This window comes from Platalea leucorodia, assembly GCF_965183815.1.
Source record: "Platalea leucorodia genome assembly, chromosome: 9".
NCBI classification, from domain to species: Eukaryota; Metazoa; Chordata; class Aves; order Pelecaniformes; family Threskiornithidae; genus Platalea; species Platalea leucorodia.
Window position 1 is genome coordinate 41,095,733 of NC_138831.1, and position 26,928 is coordinate 41,122,660.

The 26,928-nt window shown below is 40.7% G+C and overlaps 1 protein-coding gene across 1 annotated transcript in view; it reads left to right on the top strand.

Moving 5' to 3' along the window:
* The window catches only part of SH3GL3 (SH3 domain containing GRB2 like 3, endophilin A3), a 57,007-nt gene extending 32,546 nt beyond the window's left edge, over positions 1 to 24,461 (top strand). Inside the window, exons 2-9 of the mRNA XM_082321317.1 lie at positions 6,491 to 6,559; positions 7,881 to 7,953; positions 9,415 to 9,558; positions 11,154 to 11,287; positions 12,680 to 12,838; positions 15,668 to 15,771; positions 16,998 to 17,125; positions 23,766 to 24,461. Coding sequence (XP_082177443.1) covers positions 6,491 to 6,559; positions 7,881 to 7,953; positions 9,415 to 9,558; positions 11,154 to 11,287; positions 12,680 to 12,838; positions 15,668 to 15,771; positions 16,998 to 17,125; positions 23,766 to 23,971 — 1,017 coding nt within the window. The 3' untranslated portion in view covers positions 23,972 to 24,461. The remainder of the gene's footprint in view (positions 1 to 6,490; positions 6,560 to 7,880; positions 7,954 to 9,414; positions 9,559 to 11,153; positions 11,288 to 12,679; positions 12,839 to 15,667; positions 15,772 to 16,997; positions 17,126 to 23,765) is intronic.
* Positions 24,462 to 26,928: the final 2,467 nt, after the last annotated feature.

Sequence of the window (26,928 nt, forward strand, 5' to 3'; positions counted from 1 at the left end):
ACATTGCGTTAAATCCTCCATGCACAGTAATTTAACACCAAATGAAACAATTACATGGCTGCAGGGCAAGAACGGGAAGTTTTAATGATTTATTAAGAGAAGCATAACTATTATGCATTAACCACACTGGAATGTAGTATTTTGTGCTAAGCATTGTATTTAAAGATACATCTTAATGTATTTGTGCAGTTTGGCCCCGTTACATGTTTCTGTGGGAAACGTAGCCATATAGTTAGATTATTTCCTGGCTTTCTATGTGTTAAATTTGGGATGAATCTATTAGTTTTCCCAGTTGATTGCTTACTTCCTTTTTAGAGAGAGGGAAATAAATTTAAAGTATTTTTATAGCTTTGGCTTTTTTGTTAAAAGATTTTTCCTAAAAACTAGGTTTTGCCTCATGGGTTTGACAGTGTGCATATTTGACTAGTGTAGGAATTTTCCATCCCATTAAAGTTTCAACAGATAATTTCAGCAGATACTCCTTCAGAACAAAATAAATGCCGTTACTTGGTGAAGAGTCATTAAAAGCTCTTAAGTCTTTAATAGAATATGGTACCTTTCATTCAGTCATTAAATAGTATTTGATGATTTCTTGGCTGGCTACGTACAAGAGAGTTTTGCTGGCCAGTGAAGGATGACTTCAGCTCTACTTGTTTCAACAGTAGCTGAATAACAACAAAAAACCTGTGATGGTTCAATCCCAGTTAATGACTGTTGCAAAAGAAAGGCAAAACAAGTGAAAGAGAAGGTCAGAGCATGTGTGCAAGTATCGGCTGGCAAGAATCCTATTGACTTGTATTATAAAATACCTAGTGGATATATAAAAAAATAGGGTAATTGTTTTGAGAGTTTTATCAGCTCTCTGCTGATCTGGGATATTTTTGGCAGCTTCTCCTGTTCAGTAACCTTCCTTAGTGAAATATGAAAAAGTACTGTAATTTAGTGGGTACGATGTACAAAACATTAGTAAAAGACAGCATTTTTCTGAAGCTTATTTTTATAATCCATATGAGAATGTGGAAAAGTACTATTCCTGTGCAATAAGAAGGGTAAATCTTAACATACTTAAAATAAAAGTACTGAGAAATTACATAAAACTTGAGGCTTTCTTAGTTTAGAGTTTTGGTGAGCCATAGATTTTAGTTTAAACTGTAGACAGTTTGTGTGCTGTGTTCATGCTTCATTACAACAGAACAAATCAAAAGAAAAATTACATTATTTCAAAGAAATTAAAGTAACAAAGAACTAGTGTGAGAACAAAATCTCAATAAGTCTTAAGACTGTGTAACAAAATTGCAATTTGCATTTGGAACAGTAGCTGGATATACAGAACTTAAATAGAAATTACAATATCTGGAGGGGTTTCTTTCAAAACGTATTTGCTTTTTTCCACATTTGTCTTCCTAGAAGATTCCACATAAGCCCACCAGAGACCTCTAGATTGACTATACTACAACATTATATTTAATTTTTCAATGTTAAAAAGAACAGTAGGATCTAGGAAAAAGTTACAAGCAGGGAGTGTTTGTGTACAAACTGCAATATTTTTCGGGCAGAGAGGTCTTCTATTATATAGAGCATGCAAGTTTTACAATAAAAGGTAGTTTACTATTGTGTATAACTACAAATGAGAGGTGATAATACAATGGCTGATTTGAAAGTGTTTTCATGTTCATATTCAGGGGATTGGGGGGTTTTTTGGTTGTTCTTTCCCCCCCCCCCCCTCCCCGCTAACTCTAATATGTGAAGTGTGATGGAGGGAGTTGCACAGACACCCGAGAGGAAGAAGTCTTTCTCGTTTCACAGCTATTCTCTTTTGGTCTAAATTTGATCCAGAGGAAACCTAATTAGCTCCACCAGAAATAGGACTAATGAATGGCTTCAGCTTCCAACCTGGCAGTGGAATAGCAAGGTAGTGGTGGCCCCCATGTCGGGAACTGGGTTTTTTCAGAGCCCTAGATCCTGGCTTTGGCCCTGTCTAGTAAAAAGGTGCTGAATCCATGGCACCCAGCTTCCGAATTTGGAGATGAAGGATCCTTCCTGTGCAAGTAATTCCAAGCTCCCTTGGAGTATATGCCTTATGTGATGGTAGCAGTTTCGCCTTTGATTAGCCGACTTGTAAAAACTGATAGATATTGCTACATAATTACACAGCCCCACAGTTGGGCATGCTTCTATTTAAGTTGAAAGATTTTTGCAGCTTGATATAATGCATGTAAATGATGCTCAGCAAATAGTCGGAGAAGTAAAACTCAGCAGCTTTCTCCTTGGTGCATCCATTTTCAATAATTAATTGGGTATCCTGTGACTTTTAATTGGGAAAATGGTGCTGCTGGTTTTACAACTCTGAAATTCAGGATGATCAGAACAAAAGCTTTTGTGTTCCTAAATGCAAGAGTAGTAAAGCCCATCCCGATTATACCAATATGAAATAAGCTGTAGTGGTGTAAAATATAACGATTAGAACTTTATACCAATTTTTACCTTCAGGAGCACAAACAGCTTAGACTTTAACAAATCATTCTTTACGGTATCTCTCTGAGCACCGAGATAATCTCCTTTTTCAAAGGAAATTGGAGCTCAGAATAAATATGATTGAAGAAGTGTCTCCTTGGGCTAGAAATTGCAGTATCATTAATGTTTGCATAGAACCAGGAAAGTGTGTGAACAAACTTTTTCTTATGGTCAGTGCTTTTGCTCCTAGAGGTAGGTGTGTGTGAGGTTGTTTTCAGTGTCTGTATGAAACCGTGTCTGCAGATCCTGTGGCTGGCTCTGTGGAGTTGCATTCACATGTCACTGTAAGCACGGAATTACAATTGGAGTCAGGTAGGTCTGAAGGGCCTTCCAGAGAGCGTCTACTCCAGCCTCCCACTTGAAGCAGGTCATGTTAGTGCAGGTTGGTCAGGGCCTTGTCCAGGCAAGGCTTGAATGTCTTCAACTATGGGAGCTCCACAGCTTCTCTGGATGACCCGTTCCAGTGTTTGACCACCCTCTTGGTGTTTTTTTCCTTCTTTTTTCTTTCCTTTTTAACAGGTCTGAATTTCTTGTTTCCCAACTTGTGACTATTGCTTCTTGTCCTTCCACAAGATTCGGGCTCCATTTTTTCCATAGGCACCCACTAGGTAGATACCCACTTAACCTCTTCTAAAGGCTGAACAAACTCAGCTTTCTGTCTGTATGCCATGTGCTCCAGTCCCCTGCTCATATCGGTGGCCCTGCACCAGACTGCCCCAGGATGTCAGTGTCTTGTACTGGGGAGCCCAAACTGGACATGTACTGCAGATCTGGTCTCACAAGTGCTGAACAGAGGGAAATTATCACTTCCCTGGACCTGCTGCCTATGATGTTGCTAATAAAGCCCAGTATGGGGTTGGCTTTCTTCACCTCAAGGGCACACCTCTGACTTACGTTCAACTTGTTTTCCACCAGTACCGCAGGTGTTATTCTGCAGAGCTGTTTCGTAGCCAGTTGGCCTCCAGCCTGTACTGTTGCATGGGGATATTCCATTGCAGGTGCAGGGCTTTGCATTTGTGTTTGAGGAAGTTCCTGTCAGCCAGTTTTTTCCAGCCTGTCAAGGCACTTACGAGGAGCAGCCCCACCATCTGGTGTATCAACTGCTCCCCCCAAGCTGCTGTTTTCCAGACTCTTAGGGAGTGTACTCTATCCCATTATCCAAGTTGTTAATTAAATGACTCCGTTATTCTCCGCAAGTTGTAGATGCGAAAACTTTCTCTCTCTCTCTCTCTCTCTGTCTCTGAAAGTTGGTGCATAGAAGTCTCCGTTGTTCTGTGACCTTCTGGATCTAACTTGGATGCTTTCCTTACTCCCTGCTGCTTCAGCAAGTCCAGTGATCCCCTTGCAATGAGTGGTTTAGAGGTGGACCCAGCAATTAGGTTAAGGGTTGGACTCGATGATCTCAGAGGTCTTTTCCAACCTTAATGATTCTGTGACTCAGTGTTGCTGCAAATAGTTTCTCCCTCTGTGAGTGACATCAAATTTTATCCATTCAAAACACAGCGAAGGATTTTACAACATTTCAGAAGAGAAAGCAAAACTAAACGTGGGCGGCAGCATTTGAGCAGGTGTGCAAGGAGGGCGAGCAGGCTGCAGCCTGGTGCTGAGGTGTGCGTCTGTGGCACTGAGCGTGCAGCCTCGCCAGCCAAGTGCAAGCGCCTGCATCGGCAGCTGCTGTCCTGGAAAAAGCAGCAACAACGCAGTAAGCCTAAGTTTCAGGCTGTTATTCGAGGGAGGTGTGTGTGACCACATATGGCCACCAGTAAGCCAGGGAGAGCTAAGGGATGCCAATGGATAAATAGTGTATGCCCCAAGACATTTACTGAAAACATACCAACTTCCAGTGTATCTGATGAGAAACTGCATTTTTCAGGCTGTCTTTGTCAGCCTTCCAATGAGCCAGTGGAATTTTTTTTTTCTCTCTGGCATTATTGTGAGTGTGTGAACTTTCTATTCATCCACTTGTGCTTCTTGTTATAACATTCAGATCTATTCTTTCTAAGTGTGGGACACTTTGTTATTTTAGTAATTTGGTGCAGTAATTTATTATTAATTATGCTTTCACAGTTGAGCAATCATGTTACTTCATTGCATTTATTCTTCGCCAACATATAAATGGATTATTTGTAATGAGACAGCTATGGGTTGCTACTGAATGTGGATTTTGCAACTTCAGCCCAAGAAGGGTAATTCCTCTGCTGCACTCAGCCTTTGAAAAGGGATCACCATGAGAGGTTTCAGGAAACCACAGATCTGTTCATTGCCTGCTGGAGAAAGAAAACATGTGTGAGGCTGTGGAAAATGGCATTGATTATTTTGGGAATTAACACTGCGCAGAAAGGAGACAGAAACTGCCTGTAAAGAAGCTGCACAATTTCAGATAGGCTGCTTTCAGGTAGCCTTTTCATGCACCTTTCTCCCTCTGTGCTGAAGGACTCCTCAGAGGCACTTGCAGACCTGGGCAGCGTCCCCCTCCGTGCGTGGCCTCAGGTTGCTGCTCTGTGTGATGTCTTACAGCAGCAAGGTGATGACCCACAGGAACTCACGGGTACCTGGGCTTCTCCATCTCTGTTTTATCTGCTTTTGTGCTTGTTCTGTCAGGAAGAGAAATAATCTTGACAAGTTTGTGGGCTGCTTGGCATGTTAAGCATAAAGATTGCGAGTCCTACTGTAAAGCCAATAGAAATAATTAGCAGTGCGGCTCTCTTTGAACTCACATTTTCCCTTAAGCAGGTCTGTTCTTTTGGCTATGTGGTAGCAGTGATATTGATGCAAGGTCAGCTGCCACGGAGCTCCCAGCTCTGCTTCATCAGCTCATCGCTATTTTTTGGCAAGGCAGCATGCTCCCTCCACACCTGTGCGGTGCAGGCTGTGACTGAGAAGAGGGAACCATTGCACTGCAAAGAGCCGTGACCCATTTTCACATTATGCAAGTCTCCAAGGCCCTTTCAGTGAGATGAATTCCCATTTAGAAGGTGCTGAGGACGAACAAAACGCTTTATTGGGGGCAGGTTTGGGGAACACTAGCAGTCAGTGAGCTAGCCCTGGATTTTACATTACGCTGTTAGAAGATTCAGTGATAAAAGTCAATTAAAACAGAGAGATGTGTAGCATTTTTGCAGGAATTATTCTAGGAGTTTATGTTCGATATTTGTTGAATACATGTTAAACCACTTCTCTCATAGTGGAGTGATGTTCTCGAAGGCTGTTTCACACTGGGTGAGGGTCTGGCTCTCTTATCATGCTGTTGCAGTGCAGGTACCATGCACTGCAAGAAGCAGATAGCTGAGTTCTGCTCAAGTGCTTATTCCTAGCCAGGACTCAGTGAGGACCAAAGTCAGGTCTGACAGCGTGGAGTTTTTAAACAGAAGTTGGATAATGTTTCAGCCATCTTAAGATTTACTGAAGTCCTGTATTTAAAACTGGTGCTTTGCATTTTTGAAGAATGCGTGGCATTTTTGTTTTCAGTAGCATGAAGATGCTCAGTCACACAGGTGGGTCACAGCGCAGCATTTTTCACGAGTCTGTTCCTTCCACAGAACTGCACACAACTCCCAGCAGCAGGAGCGGGAGTTGCATCCCTCAGCCTAATGGCGTACAGGACCAGAAGGTGCTCAGAAGTAGTACTCAGAAGCTGGAAAGACGTCTGTGAAAGGGTTGCTCTGGGTTTCCCTGCAGTCAGGCTCTGGTCCCTATGCCTGAAGCCTGCAGTGTAGGCGTGCCTTTAGGGTACTAAACTGTTTAAGCATGAGAAATTGGTTTTTGTTTGCCTGATGTAAATTCATATCGGGTATCTTTGTCTCTCTTGAAATGAGCGCTTCACTTCCAAGACTGAGGTTACTCTTCTCTTGCACAGTTGCCTCAAATGGTTGCTGCATATTTTCTAATCTGAAATGAATTCCTCTGACGCTTGCAGATATTTATTCTGTAATTAAATAATCATACAATTTTTTTTGTTAAATTTGTCTTTTTACAGTTGTTCAGTGAAAAAATAAGTGGAGCTGAAGGAACAAAGTTAGATGAAGAATTTCAAGAGATGGAAAGGGTAAGGAAAGCAATATTATGCTTTTTTCAATATTAAGCTATTGCAGAATCAACAATGTTTCATGTTTCAAGGGATGGAATGGTATTCTAGATTTACATGGGGGGAACTGCCCCCCATGTGCTTCCAAACAGAATTATGTAAGGATAAATGCAAATTTATCCTTGAGCCTTGCCAGCTCAGCCAAAGGAGAAGCGGCATACACAAAGGCTGGCTGAGCAGAGGAAGCAGGTTCCACTGATGTGTCTCGACGGTGAAGTGAAGCTCCTCCAAAAAAGGTGTAGAGCGTCAGGAGGGGCCCTTCTCCTCTCTGTGGGGTATTGGAGAGAGGAGTCTCCAGTGTTTAGTGAGCCTTTGTAAATATCACAAAGCCTTCCCATCTGACATTATTCACGATAAAAATCTAACTACTAGGGTCAAAACTTCTCTTCATACAGAATTATATTTCTTAGTTTAAATCCATGTTCAGAAATGTACATGAACTGTTGTGGAAATAGAGATGTTTGCTATCCACTTATTAGCTGTTGCGTTGCAAATTAAACAATGTTACTGCCAGTTTCTGCTTCTTCAGCTTTTTTGTGCTTTTTTTTATTGCCCTTGTCTTTCTGTGTATTTTTTAATGTTCGTAGTAGACCTAGGTCACAGCTTTTATTGTTAGCAGATTGAGGAGAAAGTCTTGCATGAGTTGTTGTGTGTGGTTTGGTGTTTTTGGTTTTTTTTTGTTGTTTTTTTTGTTGTTTTTTTTTTCCCCCAACGTGCACTTCTGAATTTATGATCTAAACAGGTTTCTAGGTTTCAGTTTCTTTGGCTACAGAATAATTATTTCCTTCTCTGCATTATAAGAGGAAAAATAATTTGCAGGCCCTGAGGGAAGAAAAGGGAAAATAAATTATTTTTATAGCATTTTAGAAACTATTAAATGGGAAGACAGTGCAAACTACTGCTTTAAATGGCCCTGACCCCAAGATTGTGAGGGATATGTTCAGTCTTTTTCACCTGTGGAGAAAAGCAGTCTTAGTAACAACTGCTGGGCTGGCTGGAAAATTGTAGTCTAGAATGTGTAAGTAGTCATCAAGACTGATGGGCTGGAAAGGCAAGCCCACATTTTAGTATAAACCTTCTCTCCTTCCCAGTACTACCTGCCAATGTTTTTGGTAAAATCCTGTCATAACTATGACGTGGCTATTTATTTTAGGCTACAATATTTGCTTTATTTTAAATAAAATTTCATAATCAGCTTGAATAGTATATTATGTCTAATAAAATGATAAACTTTCTAGTAATTGATTTGCTTTTTGCCAATTGCAATACTTTTCTTTTTCAGAAAATTGATGTTACTAATAAAGCTGTAGCAGAGCTTCTATCCAAATCCACAGAGTATCTTCAGCCAAATCCAGGTAGGATAGGAACAATAGGGGTTGGATTTTTCTGAACATTATCTTCTTATTTGGAAATTCATCCTAGGTAAATAAAAACTGATTAGCTCATCATTGTGAGGCTTATGGGTGTCCTAGAGAACTTTACCTGTGTGTGCAACGAACAACTGTAAAGTTTATATGCGGTAAGTCTGATCTGGGATGCGTTCAACTTGCAGCACACAGTGCATCTGGCTTACTGGGCATGTGTAGGCTGTGGAGGCATGCCATGTCTTGGGCAGCTTGGTCCTGTGGTTCAGCACGTGTGCTCATATTCGTGCTGGATTTCCTGGAGTGGGATGCAGATCCCTAAAGTGAAGGGAACACCAACATGTTTTTTAGCAGTGATATAAAAGCCATTGAATTTAACTCAGATGCTGCTGCCATCAGAGGCACTGGTGGTTATGTAGCCACGGGGAAGAGGGCTTACCCAGTATTTGAATGAGGTTGTGCATTTTCTGGACACTGGTAGGTCTCAGTAGATTTTGGATCGTCAGTTAATAGAGGTTTTTCAAATCTTGTTTTAAGAAACAAGAAAGAAGACATGTTTACACTTGCAGTCAGTCACAAAGTTTATCTGTTAAGACCTTGATTCACCATCCAAACCGGCTGTTGGAAGAACCTTAATTTTTTGAGAACTGTCTGACTGAATCCCTGTTTAGTCAGCTACACCAGTGACTTCAGAGATAGCCGTCTCTTGTGGCTGCCTTATGAGATGTATATCCCTGAAGAAGTTTAATGGGTTACATCTGCGTAAGGATGGTAGGATTCTGTTCTTTACCAAGGCCCAGCTGGGATGTTCAAGATGAAGCTTGTCACTGTTGTCCACGTTCCTCAGGAATGCCTTGCCCGTGGCTGTTACTGCATTGAAGAAGCTGTTGAGTGATAATAGTAAGGAGTAGATTGGAAAAACTGTCCAAGAATAAACGCATGTGTTTGTCATGGTATGTGTAGGATAACAGCAAATTAATTTTTATGTAGCAGGCCATTCTGCAGAATAAATTTCTACCGTCTTGATTACTGGAACCAAAAAAAAAGGGGGTGGGGGGAAGTTTTGCAAAGTTCTCACAAGCAAGAGAGAGCGAGCACAAAATTGGCTTTGGCTGTGCTTGTATCTGTTCTGTGTTTGCTTTCAAGCAGGAATATACAAAGGAATGTGAGTATTGGTGGATATCGACAGAAGGTGACAAGTGCTATATATCTGCCTGGAGAAATGATGCTCATTGAGTTGGGAATAAAAAACAGTTTGATATGAACCATATTGTTGAATGGAATCTTATTTCAACTTTTGACGATGAAGTACTGACAACAAAAAACAAGAATCTACAGACCGGCGTAGTGACTTGCTTCGTGACATTGCTTGTTAAATGATTTATTGCTTTAAATGTATTAGTTTTTAAAGTGTTTTTATAACTTTTGTTATTTTTTTTATGTTCTTTTTAGCATACAGAGCCAAGCTGGGAATGCTGAACACTATGTCAAAGATCAGAGGACAAGTTAAAACCACAGGCTATCCCCAGACAGAGGGACTCCTAGGAGACTGCATGATACGGTATGGCAGAGAGCTTGGCGATGATTCTATGTTTGGTGAGTTTGTGTATCTCCTCTGTGAATATTTCAGCATAAAGTTCTTTGCAGAATATGACTCAGTGACATAACCTATGCAAACAGCTGCTGCAGGTAAGAGGGAAAGTAAACTACAGTGATCAGGGGGTGGGTGATATAATTAACAAAACATGATGCTTCTGCATATTTGTCCACCCCTATTGCAGGTAGATTTGATAACACTATTACTGATGCTGTCTGATGATTCATATTATTACCATAACCATTTTAGTTTCTAAGTTGCCAAACCTAAATAATTTAGGGTGCTTCTGATATGCACTGTATTTCTTTTAACCTTTAAATAAAAACGGTTACCCTATATTTGAGAAGTAAACTAAGGGGAAAAATTCTCATGGGAAAAAAATAAACAGTAACTTTGGGTGGATATATTTTTTTTAAATGATCTGGTATTTCTGTGCTTTGGAGCAGTGCATCTTAAATATGCATTTTTTCGTTTTCATGAAAATGAACTCTAGCTTGGCCATGCTACAATTCTTTGGTAAATCAAATCTTACCTATTTCCTCTCAAAATATGCTGGTACTTCACAGCCAAAATCTTGATAGAGGCCTTGCTTGCTGAGCATGCATGGTGTGTGGGCTTGACTGGAATGAATTTGAAGCATTGTCACAGAGCTACTCGGTGGGTTTAGATATGGCCGGGATGAAGAGAGAACCAAGGAGAAATACCTGAGAAAAGGAGAATCCTGGTTTGGGGAAAGAGAGGGGACTAGAGCTAGGAGAGAGTGGTATGGGCTGGGACTGCGTGCAGAAGCCAATACACAACTGGCTGGGTTTGTTATGTACTGTTGTTAATATCTGCAATTTTATGCACCGTGGTTGTCCTGAAATAGTAACAGCTATGTAGGCGTAGGGATCTCGCACTCGAGCCCAAGTAGGTGCTGCATAGAGAAAGATGCTGCTGATAGCCAAAGACTCATTTATTCTCCTTATGAAGAGTGAAGTGGCACAACTCATCTGTGAGCTGGATGTATTTGTGTTTTTGCAAAAGCAACAAGGATACTAAATAGAACTAGGAAAGGGGAAAGGACATTTCAAACACTGTTCTGCCTGCTGGTACTTACATGCTTAATAAAGTGTACAGCTATGTTAAACAGGTGGTTTTAAAGAAGCAGCAACAATTTTGACCAAAAGGAGGTTTGGAAAAAAAAAAGCACGCTGTATGTGAGGAAGCTGTAAAACATGATTTTGTGATTAAAAAGTTACTCACTTTTTGTGTATTCAATAATATCACTAAAGTTGTACAAATTAATCAGTTTGGTTTGCAGTTCTCAAAGTGGAGGTGGTTTGTAACTTATGCAAATACAGTATGGAATTTTTTTTTTTTTCCCCTAGGGTTATCAGGGAAAAAATGAAGTATACTTCAGAAGAAAAAATTTCCAGTTCTAGTCTTTTGTAGGGGACAAGCAAGTGCATAGCTTGCATTATTTTTTTACTCTTCAAGGAGTATCTGCCTCTGCAGCAGATATAAAGATACCTATTTGAAATAGCTGTTTTCATAAGACACATTTTCTGGGTTTATGTATATTGAGATGTAAGGAGCCTGTTCTTTACCATAGGCCTTGCACTACTGGATGCTGGTGAGAGCATGAAGCAAATGGCAGAGGTGAAGGACTCGCTTGATATTAATGTCAAACAAAATTTTATTGATCCTCTACAGTTATTGCAGGACAAAGATTTAAAAGAGATTGGGGTAAGTTCTCCAGAGTAAAGCTTCATTTATCAATAATCAGAGTCAATCAAATTCTAGTTCCCTGAGATATTTTTCTTGAAAGCAATAAGGTAAATAAATTTCACTGCATTTAAGTTTGTCTCTCCAGCAAAACAGTGATGAAATCTGCTTAAAATCAATGCCTGGCTATTTCTCACTTGTCTAACTTACTCACTTTGCTGTATTGCTCGTACCTTCAGTACAAGAAGGATAGTGAAGAAAACTATAATCTTTATTTTTCTGCTATTTTATTTTAACCAATATTTTCATTAATTCTTAGGAACATGTGAGTAGGCTGTGATTTACTGCGACTGATTATGCTATCTTGCCATCTCTGTCAGCCTAAAGCTGTTTATGATGGAGGATGAATATAACTGTTGAAAAAGGCTATTCAGGGCAATCACAGAATGATGTGAAAAGTGCCATAAAATGTTGAAGTGCCATATGCCACTATACGAAAAATATAGGAAGCTGAGGAACACATTTTAACCTTTAGAGTTAAGTTTTTCAGTGCTTTTGTTTTCAATGTGACAATTCCAGGAAAGCCAGGCAGTCTCTGTCTGAGCCTGTTGATTTCAATAGACTTGGGTAATAAGCAAGTTAAAACCCTGATGAAATGCAGAAATTAAAGTTATTTTATTTGTTTACACATAAATGGATGTGGAAAGTGTAGCAAAAAGATAGTAATAATGTCTTGATGTCTGTAGCTCTCTCCTATGATACGTGACTGTTTTCAGTTGTAGTTCTTCTGAACTGATGAAAAGAAATTGTTTGACGTTAGCTTTAATGAGCATTTTGTACTGTCACTTTGAGTCCATTCTGTACGTCTGCCAGTCCCATGATTTTTGGCAACAGAAAAGCTTGTGTATTTAGATAGAAGTGTCAAGTTGACACCTAACAAAGAAAGCAAGAATACAAGATTTGTTGGAGCACTGCTTATGGAATGAGAAGGGAAAATAACCCTTTAACTTTTAGCTGTCATATTGAAAATAATTCAAGAGGTAGAACTGAACTAAACAGAACATGGGGACACACACATACTTAGATTGGATCCTGCTTCTCATTTAGACAATCTGAAGTGTTGCACATTTAGTGAAGTCTGTGAGTTGGATGCCTTGATTTAGCAAATCAAGGTAACCAGTTCCCCAAGTGTTAACAAATGGCTGTTTATTTAAACTCTCTACAGTTTAAAATTTCATTCATGTATACAGTCCTAGACTTATACGATGCTGCCATAGATCAAAGGGATGGACTGGGTAATCTCTGAGCCTTGTGTTTCTTCAATTCTGCATATCTCTATATTTGCATCCGTAACTGAAATTTCCTTAAAGCACAATTGTTTGGACCTCCTCATAAATGTTCTGTCTTATTTAGCATCATTTGAAGAAACTAGAAGGACGCCGTTTGGATTATGATTATAAAAAGAAGCGTCTTGGAAAGATACCAGATGAAGAAGTTAAACAAGCAGTAGAAAAATTTGAAGAGTCAAAGGAACTGGCTGAAAGAAGCATGTTCAATTTCTTAGAAAATGATGTAAGTCTGTCCTGCATTTTTGTTTGCTGCAGTACATCCAGGAGGGCAATGTGTGTGGGACTGGATAAAGCCTGTCCTATCCTTCATAGGAGGTAAGGTCTGAAAGCAGAAAGTGTGCCTCTTTCCTCTTTTAATCTCCTGCGAGAGGAACGTAATGTACAGCAGTAAATGGGAGAACTCAAGAATTCAGGAATTTCTTCTGGAGATACAGTGGCTCAGACGAAATTGTCACAGAGGTCTTAAGTAGTTTTATAATCTATGAGCAATGAACTCTCTGAGAGTAGAATGTAGTTTGATCGGTGGGAGGGGGAAGGTTGGGAGATAGTCACAGACCGGCTGCTGAAACTATGAGCAAGGGTATGCACGCTGTGCTCACTTGTAGTCAAAACTTTGCTTCTGATTTGAAATCTTTGGATGATTTTACCTCTGAAAATCATTATTATTACTATTTGGCTCTGAAAATTACTCCATAGAGTTCGTGGCTTGGGCTCAGGTACCTGGACTTTGGCTCAAAGTCCATCATGAAATTATGTCTAAATAAGGAGCAGCTGTGGTCATTCAGAATAATCCTCTCTTCTGTCCATATACAGGGGAATAGCAGGATGTGCTTTCTCCCATGTAATCATGGAATTGTACGAAAAGAGAAGTGGACCTATTTGGGCCTATTCCAAAGCTTTCATTTCTCCTGTAGATGCAGCATCACAGAAAACACACTTAGAAAGGAAGAAGTGTGCTGTCTTCTGTGAGCAGACTGCAACAAGGAGGAGCTGTTAAGTGGGAATATTTAATGGCAAGCAACTTCTCCCTCTATGCACACCCATGTAATGGCCAGTTATAAACTCGCCAGTAGCTCCTAAACTGTTTGTGAATGGGACTCGTTTGTTACAGCAGTGTATAAGTCAGTAAGCCTCTTGCTGGTTTACCAGTGCAAGTTATATGAGGGCACCAAAAAATGTAACATCCTCTATCAACAATTTCAACCCACTGTTCCACTCTAGGCTCTACCAATTGCCTGGTTGCAGTGTATGTGTTTTGTAATTCTGCCTTGCATAAGCAGCTGAGAAATGTTTCAGATGGTGTTTATCATTAGTCAAAGCACCAAACTGAGGATAAAAGTGTATGGATTAAAATTATTTAGCTGAGCCACTAGAGAACTGATGAGTTATACTCTCTGGTGTAATTAATTCTGCCTTTGGGAGGGGGTGAACTGGATAGCCCTTTGAGTTTTTTTCCGTATCGGCTTTCTATTGTTTCTGTTTAAAGAAAACTCTGTGCTCCTGCCCTTCCATTTTCCATGCTGACCCAGTCTGTCTGTCCTCCTCAAACTTCTCATTACAGCCTTGTCATCTAACCCCAGACTGTCTTGCTGGGTTTGCTGAAATCTTGACTGCAATCACTTCCTTCCCATCCTTTCCAGTTCCCCAAATGTCTCCCTTTCTTGGTCTCCTTGCCCTGCAGTCTCTGCTTTCCGAGCTCTGGTTCCCAGCCATCTTGCCAGGTGCCTTTCCCAGACGCAGTGCTGATCCACATCTCTCTCTGGTTTTTGCACAGCTAGTTCCAGACCTCCCACATAGACACCGTTGCATGCACTTCTTATCAGATCCATCTTCCTGCCTTTCCCACTCAGCCAGTCCCAGGCTCCTCTTGCTAAGTGGCTTTTAGTCCCTCAAGTTTCTCTGGCTCTTTCCCAGTCTCTCTCTCTTCTCCTAATCCACAATTCCATATCCCTCCTGGCTCTTAGGCATCTTGTTTGGACAGTCCTTGTCTCTCCATTTTCTCTGACCACTCCATCCAAACCCCAGGCACTTTGTGCATCGTCCTCAGCTGGTTTACATTACTCTCTTTTGACTGTGATGGAATTGTACCAGCTGTTGGTTTGGTTCTGTGCATTGCATTTCTGTATGCTATGTGACAATGTTTGGCTCTGTTGGAGTCCCAGCAGAATTTCTAATAATCTTTTTAACTGAGTAAAAGCAGACAAAGTATAGCATGAAATTGCCATGGGTCCATAAAACATTCGCACAAGGTTTACTCGGATACCTTCTTGTGATCCAGTGTCTGAAGACATCATGATGGAATGGAAGAAAGTCAGACTTCTTGGGGTCTGTCCTCTTAATGCTGTCTTAAAGGAAGAGGACAAATAAATATCTGTTACTGCTCCATTCCCAGTACAGCTCAAACTTTTCAGTTTGTATTAGGGGAATGAGATTATTTGTTACCTCATGAATAAAAATATTTTGATTTTTCTTTCTCCTTCACATTCTCCCTTTCCTTAGCATTCATATTTTTGAGTGATTGGCTGATACTTTTTAAATCCAAGTAGATAAATCATGTTTCATTTATTGGTTTATAAATGCTGCCACCTAGTGAGGTAAGTCTAGATCATTTCAGAACTGCAGTTTGTAAACACTGCTAATAAACACTAACGGGTCTGAGTCATAAGAGCTGTCACAGTGTGATTCTTCCAACATTGCTGATCAGAAAAGCCCCACTTTCACCTGCTAAGGGGTCATGTCGTTTTAACTCTTTCAGGCTTGGGTGTTGACGGACAGCTGGCTTGGAAGTTGAAAGGAGAAGGGATTTGCACATTGTGAAAGGAAATGACTCAAGGACCCAGCCCTGAGTTAGTGAACTAGAAATTACACCTCAGTTTTATTCAGTTTCCAACTGGCAATTTCTTTGATAGAATCACGTATGCTCTTTTTCAATAGCCTCCACAAGGTGTCATGGTCTCTTGAGATACCAGGTCTGTTTTGAATGATCTGTTTGTTTATCCTTCAGCTGAATTACTGCAGGCTCCTTACAACTATTTTCCTCTCTATGTTTCAGGTAGAACAAGTTAGCCAGTTGGCTGTGTTTGTAGAAGCAGCACTAGATTACCATAAACAATCCACAGAAATTTTGGAGGATCTGCAGAGCAAGCTGCAAAACCGGTAAGACTGAACCCATCAGAAAATTTTGAACCTCTTTTGTAGCTGAGGTTCATGAATGTGAAAAGTCACTGAAGCAACAGATCCTGTAGCACCATCTCACAGATGCACATTTGCTGTGCTCTGTGCCTTACTGGACTTCATTGCTTTAAACTGTTGCCACCTGGCAACTTCTTGCTGTGCTGTGAGCCTTTAACGTAATGCAGAATCTGCCCAGAAAGCTTTGTGTGTGTGCAGAATCTCTCACATCTGTGGAGGTCAATCAGGACAGCCTCCATTTGTTTGTAGGTTTATTTAGACTTGCATGCTTTGAGTTGTGTTTTGGAGACTTTGCTGAGAAGTTGGCCTATTTTCATTGAGATTAAGGGGTATAACAAAACTCTGCAGCAGAGTAAGGAAATAGCCAGCTGACTAGGAACACAGCTGTGGTGTGATGCACTTATGAAAGGACCAGATACTTTGTGTCATCCTAACAGAAGAAAAAAATGCTGCTGTCATTAATTTGTTATGTGTCACTCAGAACCAGCAGAGAACAGGAGACCCGAATGGCTTGAGTGTCACCGTAGTGTAGGCTAACGTCACGGTCACAGAGTCAGGGTAACTGTTTGGGGCTTTCCTGAGATGAGGGTGGATGTGGTGGCTGTGGGTATTAGCATAGGAGTAGCTGTGTCTGTAGACACCTGGCACCATCCCAGCTGGAGGGGCCAGTGAGATGAGGAGGTCTCAGCTGGGCCACGTGCACGTACAGGGAGAGGTATTGAGACAGTGGTGCTGACCAAATGGTTGCTTCGCATTTTCTCTAATAAAAAGGCAATGTGTGAGATGCAGTCTCTGGGCCTCTGTCCTGGCTGGGTTTCTGCATATGTCATTTGTGGTTGAGCTTTCCAGAGAGCTTGTTCCTGGAACTTCTGCTGAACTTGGTGGCAGCTGTGGATGCTCAGCATTTCTCATAAAGCTGTTAAGCTTTATGCCTCTGTCAGCAGGACCAAAGCATTAAATAAAATAGGGACTTGCTGAAGTTCAAATACTGCATGAGAATTGAGCAGCTTTTAGTGAATAAACCTGTCCTCCCTACCCCCCTGCCCTCCCCCCAAAAAAGCATAAAACCAAAACCAGCAGAAGGTTTTTTTTCCCCATCTTTCAAACACCAAAGCACTGAACCTGAGTGGAAGCTCCGTAAGTATTTCTTCCTTCAAGTAAATCTCTTGCCGCTCTTCTCTGTGTTCCAGAATAAATGTAGCATCCAGTCGGCCTAAACGTGAATTTAAGCCAAAGCCTGTAATAACTACAACTCTGGAAACTGGTGATAATCAGCAGCACAATGGGATTGCCTATAGTTCTTCCATAAAATCGTCAGGTAAGTCTATGGCCTCAGAATTAACATGTCGATAGATGTTTTGCCAGATTGTTCCGTGAGGTATTCCTTGTACTGTGAGAACTATGGATCCATGAAGCATCAGTATCCATGCATCTGACTCCAGTTTGTTTCCCAGATTTGGAAATGGAATTGTGAAGCAGGGTTCCTCTCAATAGTCTCTCACCCATCTGAAATTTAGGTGTGGCATTCTGCTTGGTCTTTTAGGTTCTCTGTATTGCCACTGAGGGTGGGAGGAGAGAGAGGGAGAGGCACTTGCAGAAAACAGTTCATTTCTTGCAAAGACAGATGCCTAAGGTGGGTGTGTTAGATGACTGACTGGAATATCTCCAGATGCTAATTTCTCTCCACAGTCTGAGACCATAAATGATCAGTACAGGATCTTAACTATTAGCTATGTAAAATTCAGAGAGATGACTCCCACTCTTACTGATTTTATTAACATCTTTTACTTTACTGTCCCCTGAAGTATGCACCAAAGCATATGCATTTATCAGCTGAAGTACTTAGGTACCTATTGATGTGGGAGTATGATCGCTTTCTTTGATTAGGCCCTGATTCCACAAAAAAAAAAAAAAATCAACTGTTGAAAGCCCTTGAAAGTTGTGTGAATGATAAGTCAGGTTACACTGCTCATTGAAATAGCTTTTCCTCATCTCATGAATAAAATCATTTTGCCCCATCTCCCCTATCATTGGTGATGAGAGAAGACCAATAAAAATAAATAAATAAATAACCCCCCACCCCCAAAAGACAACAATATGCAAAGAAAAGGCAATGAAAAAGCCAGATTTTTCCATAAACATTGTTTGTAAGGAAAATAGAGGGGAAACAGTGAGCCAAAGGTTCCCTTCTCTACTTGGCATGGTATCTAGGATCTTTTTCTGAAGCTTTTTTCTTTTTATTTTTTTTTCCCCTCACTCTCCAATTTCCTTTTTCCCTCCAGTCTTGTTCCTTTTTAAAAGTTGTTGGGAGAGAAATGAGGGAACTAAAGGTAAAAGAATAAAGCTTGGAGCTGTAACTTCATGCTCCTTCTAATGTCTCTTTAATTTTCTTGCACTCTGCTACAAGATGCAGCTGTTATACAATCCATACTGAAGGGGATTTGCAGCAGTTTGGTAGCATAAATCCACCCAGCAAGACCTTATTCCTCGATTTGTTTCTTTTGTGCTTGTGCTGGTTTTGGCTGGGATAGAGTTGATTTCCTTCACAGTAGCTAGCATGGGGCTGTGTTGTGGATTTGTGCTGACAACAGTGTTGATAACACAGGGATGGTTTAGCTCCTGCTGAGCAGCGCTTACACAGAGTCAAGGCCTTTTCTGCTTCTCACCCCACCCCACCCGCGAGTGGGCTGGGGGTGCACAGGGAGTGGGGAGGGGACACAGCCGGGACAGCTGACCCCAGCTGACCCAAGGGATGTCCCACGCCCTGTGACCTCGTGCTCGGCGTATAAAGCTGGGGGAAGAAGAAGGAAGGGGGGACGTTGGAGTGATGGCGTTTGTCTTCCCAAGTAACCGTTACGCGTGATGGAGCCCCGCTTTCCTGGAGGTGGCTGAACGCCTGCCTGCCCATGGGAAGGAGTGAACGAATTCCTTGCTTTGCTTTGCTTGCGTGTGTGGCTTTTGCTTTACCTATTGAACTGTCTTTAGCTCAGCCCATGAGTTTTCTCACTTCTACCTTTCTGATTCTCTCCCCCATCCCAGAGGCAGGGAGTGAGCGAGCGGCTGGGTGGTGCTTAGTTGTCAGCTGGGGTTAAACCACGACAGTGCTTCAAGCTACCTGAGGGTGTGTTAGTGAAGCTCCCCACGCTGCCGGCATGCTAAGAGCAGTTTTGTGTTGCTGTGAAATGTGAGATTGAAGGAGAGCGCCCCCTCTTTGCACTCCTCTCAATTCAGACCACTGATTCCTCAGACATATGATGCAAGATCACATTTCATTCAGAGCACCGGGGATGTTTGCAGCAATCAATAACTTTCTAGTTATTTTCACAGCACATCTGGATGAAAGTAGCAAAAACATAGCAACCTTCATTAAAAATTCAACATAAAATTTCTAGGCCCCTATCAATTATTTGTCAAGTTATATAGGCTTTATTTTTTTTGCTTTGCATGTGCAGTGGAGAAAGGAGATTCAGATTCAGCATTTGTATGTGAACTAGTGTGTCAAACCAGAGATAAAACAGCATGCCCATTACAGTGGTTTGTCATTGCCATGAAGCAGTTGATCCAAGATGTCCTTTAAGGGTAATCAGTCCTGCCTTTGGGAGAAAGACAGACTAGATGACTTCTGAAGGTTCCTTCCAGCCCGCTTAGTTAAAAAAAAAAAAGCTAGTTTTAATGAGCTAAAATTCTGTGAATGAACTGAAAAATAAATGACCACTGATCACTAAGATAAGGAAGGAGTGAGCCACTTCCATTCATTGGTTCCATTCATGGACTATTGCATCAACTGCTTGTGTGTCACTAAATGATGGATTTTCACTTACTGCTTGGCTCAGTGCAGTCAGAATGGAAAAGAAATAAAGCAACCATGAAAGAGATTAAAAGGAGAAATGGGATATATTTAATAATTGTTGCTATGCTTGGTGTTGCTAATAATATCAGAAAGACTATCGATCATGTTTTTTCCCTCCTGAAGAAGCTATGGATGCTGTGCTTACCTCCCCGGCAGCTACAATCATCAGTGAAATTGTTGTTCGTTATCTTCTTTCTCGTCCTGTTCCACACTCAAAAGTTATCCATATGGATTTCTGTGGAGCTGCAGTGGGGTCAATATGCCCTGCTTGTAAATGGGGAAACCTTTCTGTTCTTAAAATCAGAATCATGAAACAGATTAGATTTATGGTCTGTGTTTTAGAAATGTGAACCAGGCAGCTCTAAGCAAAACTGCTAAAAGTTTTAAGGTCTCCATGTGATAGGGGAGATAGCATCATGATCAGCCTCTTTTTTTGCTTAGAAAATTGACCTTTTCATCCTACACAAGCAAGCACTTTCGTGCTTAATTTCCCCTGTTATACATTGACCCTATCAAAATGTAGACCTTTTAGTTTCTCCGATACTATCACTCAAGGTAAGTAGTATCTTAGTGTTCAGCGAGCCCATGGAAATCAACAGGACGGTTCAAAGTAAGCTGTGATACATTCAGCACAACTTCCACAGTCCAGTTCTGAGTGTTGAAATGGCTTTTCCTGTGTTTCACCATAGCTTTTCAAGTTAAGTATCAGCCTCCTGGAGCAGGTAGTATTTTCCTTTGTATGGTCCCTAACACATGGGCATTATTTACTACTAATGACTTGCACACATTTGCATTGCCAGATTCACAGAAACCTCATTTTAATGTTGTGAATTATTTAGCTGCTTTGATTAAACACAGATAACAGATCTGTGTTTTTGTTCTAATTCATTGTTATCCTCGTTAATCAGCTGAGGCTATGAGCATCATCTGGCTTGTTTGAGAACTCTCTTTAAATGCTGTGTTATGTCATGCCTTTCATTCTGTGTGTTTGTCAGGTTTGACTATGAGATGAAATAAATGGGTCTGGTTGCCATGTGCTGGAATTTAACATAAGCATCTAAATGTTACTCACTTCAGCTGTGAGGGAGACTTGGATTAATTATCTTAGGAAGCTTCCAGTTTGTGATTATTAAAGTATAATTTTGCTACCATATGTGTACAACGTGGTATAGAAGACAGAGTAGATGCAGGTACAGGCAGTAACTCCCTTTGGGGAAAATAAACAAACAAACAAAAAACCCAAACCAGCATTGAATGGCATTCTGGTTTCATTCTGTAACACTTCAGAAATCATAGACAGCTGCTTGCTTAGCCTGTTTTTGTGGTGGTGTTTTGTTGGTTTTTTTATATTTTTCTTTCTTCATTTGTGCTGTCCAAGTTTGAGTGGTCTGGAGATTAATGACAAGTCGACTTCTGAATGTGGCAGTGAAGTGTGGCAGTTTAGCTCCACAACTGGAGAAATTAAGGGGGCGTCCATGGTGTTGCAAATTAACATAAACCCTGCTTGCAGGAAAACAGAGTGCGATTTCTTTAGCTTAGATCTCTGCAACGGGAAAGGATGTGCAAGTATTTAATAGAGAGGAGAAGGCTGGAATCGTGTCACCAGTTTGGTGATGTTAAGCAGTGCGTTGCAGGCTGTCAGGCAGTGCTGCCCCCGTTACCTCTGTCGGGGAAGCTTTGTCTCATTGATTATACAGTAGCAGCAGCTGCCTGACTCTAATGAAGACTTTGACTGATCCTACAGCCTGGAGTGAAACCGGTTGTACTGGCTGTGACCATTATTTAAAAATCTTTCTAGGCTGCCAGGCATTTCAGTTCTTTGGAGCTTAAAATGAACCAAATGTGATCCATCTCGTATCAGGTACCTTACTGTCAGAAATTAACTGGCTTGCAATAATAAATTAGCCCCATCGGAGCAGCTGGTGAAAGCAAGGAACTTTGTCAATTATTCCGAGCACTGCCTTCTGCTGCTGACAGTTCGGTGAGCCGGTACCAGTTCTGCCTTGGCAAAGGCTGAAAATAACTCAGCTGTTTTTAACACAATCAGTCCATTTTTGTTGGGAAACTGTGGCTCATCTTCTTTTTTTTTTTTTTTTTTTTTCAACTTAGACTGTTTCAGCAAAAATATGTCCAGAACCAAGCTTTCACCTGTGTCATTGTATCAGACGAGCCATAATTTAATTTGTTCTTGTAAAACTTTGCCGCCAGCTCACACCTTCCCCAGGCAGAGGCCTGGTCTGGCCGTGTGACAGCAGTGCTCTGGGGAGGCTTGCTGAGGGGGATCGCTGTGCTGATGGCTCTCTTCCATCGTTATACATAAAAGCTCTCTTCTATTCTTGTGAAGGATAAAACCTACCCACAAAATAGAAAAGTAATTCCTACTTCCCAGTTTTAACACCCAATATTACACCCAATTATATTATTGTCAATTAAAAAGATGCTTTCACCTGTTCTCATTTACTGATCACTAGAATAGGGGTCAGCTGGTTTCCTTAAGAGACTTCTCCTAATTCATTTTACTAGGAAATGCCTGAAAGTTACTTTTCAATAGTTTCCTACGCACTTCCCATGATTAGCAGAATAAAATGCATTTTTGCATGCATTTTTAACATCTTAGCTATTATATCTGTATTGCATTACCAATTGTGTGCAGATTTACCCAGACAAAAATTATTCCTCAAGGTGATTGCATGATTAGCATGTGTGATAGCTGGGAGAGAGAGTCGAGACTAGAATATTTGAGAACTGTTGCAAATAAGGCAACCTGAATAACTTAGTATTTAAGAGGTTTAACTGCTTTAATGTAAGTACTAGAGTGTTCTAGAGTTGTCATGCTACAATGTGTTTTACTACTGTTTACATGGCAGCAGCATGAAATCTTTTCTCCTATTCTTCCTTTATAAATATATTTCAAATGACCAGACTTTTACTTGGATATGTTGTATATGTTTTTAAAAATCTGTTATGGCTGAACTTCAGTTGCACCTCTGGCTAGTCCTTGGCCACAGGGCTAAGCTTTACAATTTGAACTTATTCTAATAAAATGTAATCTAATGTTGTTATTCATAAATATGAATGAATGAATGTATCCATACCACAAATCCAAGCCAGTTAACACCCCTTCATGAGAATATCTTTAAAAAAGGTGACCGCATTTACAAGGTTAACTTCTTTTGCTAACGGTGATTCTGTTTCGTACTTTAATTTATGTTTGTATTTACTTGTTTTCCTGTAAATATATGTCCTTACTACTGTGTTTGCATATGGTACCGTTAATATTTTAAAAGAGTAATTTGGAGCGAAGATCTTTATAGCAGGGCAAACAGCCTAAGTCACAAGAACAGCCTGCAAGTCACAGGAACAGTCAGATACTGTATCGGAAAACTGTTTTCATCTGTAAGAAAGGTTGACAGGCACCACTGTTCCTAGCATAACCTTTGCTTTAGTTCAGAGGAAGGATGTGTACAATACAGGATTTGAACACGTGAGCTTGGGGAGCAGTAACCCAGAAATGACCGTCCCTGCTCGAGTGAGGGGAGGGTGGAGGCCTCGGCGCAGGAGCAGCTGGAAGCCTTGCTCCTGCAAACGCTCGCGTAGCGTGAAAATCCGGGCAGCTGCCTCGGGGCTGTGGGTGGGCATTTGCAGGACTGACCCCGAGCCCCTGCCCTCTGGGACACACTCACGCGGTAGCGGTGTGCCGCCGTGCAGTTTGTTTAAATGATTACTTGTCGCTTCTCCCGTTGACTCTTCTACTTCCTCAGCTCCTGCCCTTCCAGTCCCCTTAGCCACTGCTCCAAAGAGACCACGCTGATTTTGACAGCTGTGATTACTCAAATAAACCGCCTTTTGAAAGGGAAGGTGACTAGGACTGAAACTAGAGTGGCATCTGAACTTAAGGCAGAAATGGAATTATGCTTTAAACTAATTATCACTAGTATTATTTTTTTGTATGTAGAAGGACTAGATGTTAATGGGTGAAAGCAATGAAAAAACTGTTGGGGGGGAATTCATGACAGCAGGGCTACAGGTGTTGGCCCGTCGTTTCGTGGAGTGGCTGTGGGATGCTGTGAAGCTCTATTAACGTGGGTTTTTTCTGTCACTGGGGCAGGTTCTTCAATGCACATGGATCAGCCTTGCTGCCAAGCTCTCTATGACTTTGAGCCAGAAAATGAAGGCGAGCTTGGGTTTAAGGAAGGGGACATCATAACTTTGACCAATCAGATTGATGAGAATTGGTACGAGGGGATGTTAAATGGAGAGTCTGGCTTCTTCCCCATTAATTATGTTGAAGTGATGGTTCCCTTGCCTCAGTGATTGTGTCATTCAAGCTGTGAATGTGATTTCATGACTGAAATGGATTCACAAATGTTCTGTCAGTGTGGCATTCTGTGAAAGCCTTGCTATTTGACTGACTTACTGACTTTTGTATGCGTCTTTTTAAAATGTATTTATTTTATATTCCAAAAAACTTTACCTTCCCTGACTCCATCAACCTGCAAAAAAACCCATACCCAGTTTTTTTGCTTTGTGCCTTGAAGATCACTGTATGAAGTGTTTACCGGTAGCTCACTGTTGCTCCAAAAATGCATTTCCGTGCTATTATTGTACGTGGATATTTTTTTTTTTTATCTTTGGCTGCAATGATTTTACTATTGAAAACCATTTTTAAAAATACTGTAAGTGAAGCTAACTGTAACCAGTTCCTAAGTTACTGATGTCATTGAGCTCTTTTCATCTATCATACTGTAATTTATTGTGAGCAAGTTAATCTATGTTTCACATTGTATGTTGACAAAAGGCAAAGTGGTTGTTGTCAATATTATGATGATGTTGTACTAAGTACAAGTTCTCAGCATTGAAAATTCCTATAATTTACTGACCAAACTGAATAAATATTTCCGTGGGATAAGAACAGTGGTTGCTGCTTCTATTCCTATAGTTCTGGCATTTGTTTTGGAGCTGGAGCTCGCTTTTGCTAAATATATCAGCTCTCGGTGAAGAAAACAATGCGACATGAAAAATGCATGAATAAAGCCAAAGTATTAGTTTTATGACATCTCTGCTACTGGAATTTTAATAATCTTGCTCCCTCCCTACTGATTGTGTAGCATTTATAATGTCTGTTAAAATTTTCTTCTAGCAGGAGGATAAGAGAAAAATTCCTTTGAACTAAGTCCAAACTGATCCTAGCTCCACAGGGTTTGTATAGCACTCCAGTGAGATAAACAGGTGAGTAGCACTGGTGACTACTGCAAACAAATAAGTTGTCAATACACTTTTTTTATTTCTTTGAAAGGGATGGAGACAGAGGAGAAAGAGAAGACAAGGTGGAGAAGCATAATTAAATGTACAAAAAAAAAAAGCTTCAAAATGAAGGACAGACTTGGGCATCTTAAGTACTCTCAAAAGGAAGATAGAATTAATTTGTTTTTCTGTTAGCTGCCTTCTGCTTTGCTTAGTAAATGCAGATGTAGTAATGACCAAAAAACTTCAGCAGCTCCAGAGGAATCTTTTGCCAGTTGCTCTCTGTACAAGACAGAGTGTGATGAGAAGGGAGCTGAACTCTTTATGGGCAAACTGGCTTGAATCCAGCTTCAGCCTTTCAAGCTCTACTTGGTTCTGTAGTCCAGTTGAAACAGCATTCCCTAGAGAGGAGAGGATTTCATGTGTATCACAGGTGCAATAACTTTTCCACCTAAAACCAGCTATCAAACCATGGCTTTCTGGTTTCTCTCATCTCTGGCCTTGGCTTGTGCAATGATCATAAGAGAAGGTTATTCTTTGCAGCTTTGGCTACAGCCTGCTACTTAGGGCACATCATCTCAGAACGTGGAGGGAAAAGGAGGAAAATTCATCAGCCCTTCTCCCACTGCATGGGCAAGTTCCTAGTAGTTACGAGAGCAGCAATATGGAAAGCAACTCATCCTGACCTAGTTTTTTAATGAAATAGCTATGATGTATGGGACAACTTACAAAGGCTTAAGTAGTTGGGATTCACAGCTGCTTTCACTTTTTCCCCCTTTATCAGAAAGGGCTCACCAGTCATACTTTTCCACAGCAGGCAAGAAAAGAGGTATTGAAATCACCAGACTCCCCTAGAGGAAAGAATTACATATGCACACACATACATACTCACATATATAAAAAAAGGTTTGAATTCTCACTACACTTTACAGTAGGCAGTTTGCCATTGAGTACAGAGCTCTTGGTCAGCTGCAATAGATATCTAACAGAAGTAGCTATTACAAAAGTAGTAAGCTGGAAGCAAGTCAGGAGAGCTATACTGTTATTGATTAGGATAAAGTAGAGAGAGGTCATAAGAAACCAACCATCTTTAAGGTTTGCTAGCAGGAAGACAATTTGCACAATAGGAGCCATTGCACATAAGAGGATTGATTAATGTGTGCCTTTTTAAAATAGTATGCTAACAACAAGTTTCATAAACTGTCTAGTAGGTTGTGTAGTTGAATAAATAGAAGTAGATCTTGTTTCCTGGACCATGGATAGTGTTACCAAACATCATCCTGTACCACAGCTATTCCTTATCAAGACTTGTACGCTAGGTCAAGTCTTTCATGGTTGTTGCTTAATACCATCCTTCCCTTGTGCTCCGGAAAGGTTTCATTTGAAATACTGAAGATTCCTCTTGCATCAAGTTCATAGCAGTTCAGCTGAGTGAGAAGTACAAACAGGGCAGCACAACGCCTTTCTGAAGGTTTTCTCAGTCTGCAGGGAATCTTCCCTAAACTTACCAGTTTCATCGCTTCAAAGTCCTTTGTGCCACTCAAATAAGATCACTGAACAAACAGAACTTTATTTAACCTGCAAATATTAAAGTCCAAGACTGCTTTTATATACATGAAAAATATCTTTAATAGTTAAAAAAGTTCAAGAAATCAAGATAAATATACCAAGGTTATAGCAGCAGCTATTTCTATGTGGGCCATAAGGTACAACAATTCAGATCCGCTAAAATGCAAGTATTAAACCAGCATCTACTCTTGACATCTCAAAACTAGAGTTTTTAAGTAACTTAAGAGAGTTTAAGCTACTATAAGGAAAGCCTCACCTTAACAATTGCATCCTACCACAGAACAGGTCTTAAATTCAGAACTGAACACTTTGGCAAGGTAAGAGGCAGTCAGAAAATTATTCCAGCATTTGGAGAAATCTGCAGTCTCAGCTGCTCCTCTCTTCTCCCTTCAGCTACTCCCCTCTCCTCATGCTCTTAAAGAGCAGCATACTTTATGTAGCTCACCAAGGCCCTTCTT